This window comes from Parasteatoda tepidariorum, chromosome 2, assembly GCF_043381705.1.
Source record: "Parasteatoda tepidariorum isolate YZ-2023 chromosome 2, CAS_Ptep_4.0, whole genome shotgun sequence".
NCBI classification, from domain to species: Eukaryota; Metazoa; Arthropoda; class Arachnida; order Araneae; family Theridiidae; genus Parasteatoda; species Parasteatoda tepidariorum.
This window is the reverse complement of record NC_092205.1, coordinates 6,341,543-6,345,536: the sequence shown is the minus strand read 5'-3', so window position 1 is coordinate 6,345,536 and position 3,994 is coordinate 6,341,543. Positions and strand designations below refer to the sequence as shown.

Genomic DNA, 3,994 nt, shown 5'->3' with positions numbered 1-3,994 from the left:
AATATAATATATATATATATATATTATATATAAAGTTATTATAAGTTACTCACGTTTAGTTAATTCAATTTCTTAATAAAAACAATAAACAAAATTTTCATCGTTTCTGTTATATTAGCTGGATTATTTTGAATGTTTGATACTTGTCCCAATTGGCGTACATGTTTTTCGTCATAAGGAGAATAAAATTCCAGTAAAATTATCGTACTATATGCTAAAATACATTTCTAGTGAGAAAAAAAAACAAAACAATTTTGTTAACAAAACCAAAATATACGGTATTTATGCAGTTCCTAAGGTAACGGTTTCAGTTTAAATGGGAACAGCTTACCTGAAATTCTGGTTTTCAAAATTATCGTTCTTATTACCACACAGTTAGTAAAAGTACAAAACTGAAAAGTACACTTGTCTGAATAAATTGTTTTAATACAATGTTTTAAGGTATCATGATAAAATTACTCAAGTTCAGCACATTTTGCAAAATTTACTACACATCATAAGACCATATTTTATTGTTTATTTTACAAAAATCATTACCAAAGTGTTCTGGAAAGATTGCTGAGTTATTATTATTATAACTCTGGTGTTCTCATAGACCCAGAAACATAGTAAATTTTGACATACTCTGGTAGTTTTGTCCAGTCTTTTTTTCTCATCTACATTAACAATTCATAATAACATTAACAACTTAAGTCATACAAGCAATTCTTTATCAGAAAAAGCAACGATTGATTTGTCTTTTTTTTTTAACTTTGTTTATTCCTTCAGCCTTCATATTTCAAAATGTGAAGTACCATTACCAAATTGCCTCGATAAACATCACATAGTTTTTTTGGTGTTAAGAAACACGGTAAATTTTGCCGTACTCAAGGTAGTTTTGACATTTTTTTTCTGAGTGTAGTCATAATAACATTAACTTTAGTCATACAAACATCTCCTAATTAAAATAGCAGAGATAGTTTTGCCTTTTTAACTCTGTTCCATTCCTTCATCCTTAAAAATGAGAAGATTTGTAGTAAATAAAAACTTATTTTACATTTTCTTTCAGGAATTCCACCACGCTAAACCGTACCATTTCGGTTATGTTGCTAAAGGTCCTGGTGGCGAGTCTCATCATGGAGAATCGGGGGTAGGCGGAAAAGCCGTTCGTGGCAGTTACGGTTACACGGATGCCAATGGTATGTACAGAGAAGTTAAATATGTTGCAGATCACGGGGGCTTCAGACCCGAAATCAAAACTAATGAACCAGGAACTGTGTCCAAAGATTCTGCACACGTCAAAATGCACTCATCAGCACATCCTTATTTCGGAGTTGGAATGCATGGTGACAGTTGGCACGGATACGGGGGTAGTCACCATGGTGGGGAGCATCATGCTCCATATGGATACAGTAAACTGTGGTAGTGAGGAAACCAGGCTTTAGATATATGACGCAGTAATTATATCGGTATGTATTTAAAGATATGGATACACCCTGTCAGAAATTATGGAACAAATTACAGTTTAAAGCACCGGCACTTTAGGTACATCAACCATAAAATCCCTTCTACCCGTGAAATATTATACCATAATTTTTGCAGAAATATTTATTTAAGGGCAGTGATTCAGTGATTTTGCAGTAATTTTTACGGTAAAAATTACGGTAAACCATAATTTTTGTTCCATAACATGTTCCATTAAAATGTTTATGGTGAAAAGCACCGGACATAATGAAAGTACATACAATTAAAATTGCCGGTACATACAATTAAAACTGCAGGTACGTTTAAATACAGTAATAGTAACATTTTGCAGTAATTATTACTGTAAAAATTAGGATATATCAGATTTTTTTTCCGTAAAACGTTTCGGTACAAATAGATTTTATGGTGAAAAGTACCGGCTTCTTGAGAGCCGATATTATTTATCGTAATTTGATTGGTGTTTTTTACAGATGAAATAATAAAAGTAATGCTAGGATGTAATAATAATAATAATAAAAGTGCAAGAAATAATAGAAGTGTAAGAAATAATAAAAGTGTAAGAAATAATAAAAGTAAGAAACACATGTAAAATTTGGTGACATTCTTGATAGGCAACTCAGCAGCTGAATTTAAATCACTAATTACATTTTACTCACTCTGTCATATTTTTTAATTTTCTTTTCTTATTTTTCCTTTTCATTTAGTGATTATTGATTTTAAAAATATTTTGACAGCTGTGTTCTCAAAGTAGTTATGCTTGGTTTTCAAGAATTTATTGTATTTTCCGATTTAGACAACAAATATAAAGGTAAAAATTATAAGGTTTCGATTTACACAACAATGTAAGTACATTAAAAAATTAATATGATAACTGGTATTCGAAAATTTTGGATTCTTTGATTTGGATAGTAAACTGTAAGAATACTTTATTCCATTGTGGTTTCCTTTCAAATTGAACCAAAATATCGTGTAGTCAGTTATAAGAAGAATGATAATATGGTTTGGTTCAACTTCACTGCATCATATTAAGTTTGCATCAACTTTAACCGTTATTATGGTTTAACAAGTAATAAATTTCTAACCATTCTCCCAGAGCAGACTCTGTCTTAGGCCATTGTATCTGTGACTTAGAGTAGACTATAGTTTTCTAGAGTTATTAGAGTTTCCTCCATATAGATTACGTAACGGTTTAATTTTGTTATTGTAGTTCATAGTTACTCCAGATATATTTGTTTTCTTCAGCTATTTATAAATAATTTTCATATTCAACATATTTTTTTAGGAAAACTCAGAAAAATATACGGCGATGAAATGGATGAATGCTGCTTCACTCGCACTTAAAAAATGTACATCTGCTCTGAATGTAAACGTGGTCACTGTGGTTTCATTAATTATAAATGTGATTTTATAAATGCTATGTTGAATGAATGATGTTACAGCAGTAAATGCAAACTTTGGTGATGCGTACACAATCTTCGTTTTGTGTGTTTGCTTTCGTTTTAAATTATTTTTCGCAGCTTTATTTGATTCAATCTTACGATACTGTATACTGCTTGTAAATAAATAAAAGAAATGCTTTGTTCACAAATAAATTATTCTTTTAATTCAATTTAATACAACACCAACATTTTAAATGTAGAATGATGGATAAAATAATAGGAGGATATATCCATGTTAGACTTTCAACATATAAGAATAGTTTTCTGGTTGTTCCATAACTATTGTGTGTAATATATATCCTTTTAAATCTTGTTAAAAATTTGAATAAGATATTAGGCAGCTATAGATAAGTTTCCATGCAGCATTAAATTTTCTTTAAAAAAAAAGACTTAAAACTCTGACTTATTGTTGATGTTGGAAAGTGCAAGGGAGATAGCTTATTTTGTTTAGTTGTCCAGTCAAATGCAATGTAGACACTATTTAATAAAGAATCATCAAAAAAGTCTCAAAAAATAGATTTTTGATGATTGATTTTAATGATTCATTTGCTTTTATTAATCTCAATAGTGATTGATCAACTCCTTAGAGCATTTTTGTCATATCTCACTAAGATATTACTTTGTGGTCACTAATGGGCTTTGTTTTTTTACCTCCTTTTTACAAGGATTTAAAAATATAAACGTAAGATCGGTTTTTATCGAGAATATTTTAATCATTTTAATAGAATTTATGAGGTAAATACTATATACGGGGTGATAAAGAGCTAAGAAGCACAAAACCTCATCGTTTAGTTTGAAGAGCTACCAAAACTTATTCACGTTCTAGGAATGCATTGCTTTTTTCATGGAATCAAGCAGATAAAATGAAATAATTTAGCCCTTCAGCCATTTAGCTATATAAAATGCGCAAATTTCTCTCATTACAGCATCAGCTATCTTTTTCTTTTTTAAAATTATTTGAAATTCAAATTCTATTTTCCTTCGTTTTAATATGCATAACTCCTAATACTTTGCAAGCTTAGAAATCAATTTCAGAAATTTGTCCCTATTAGTTTTATATATCCCTATTTATATATATATATATATATATA

The 3,994-nt window shown here is 29.5% G+C and overlaps 1 protein-coding gene across 1 annotated transcript in view; it reads left to right on the top strand.

Moving 5' to 3' along the window:
* The window catches only part of LOC107454437 (cuticle protein 10.9-like), a 2,732-nt gene extending 1,294 nt beyond the window's left edge, over positions 1 to 1,438 (top strand). Inside the window, exon 3 of the mRNA XM_016071636.2 lies at positions 1,049 to 1,438. Coding sequence (XP_015927122.1) covers positions 1,049 to 1,405 — 357 coding nt within the window. The 3' untranslated portion in view covers positions 1,406 to 1,438. The remainder of the gene's footprint in view (positions 1 to 1,048) is intronic.
* The last annotated feature ends 2,556 nt before the right edge of the window (positions 1,439 to 3,994 follow it).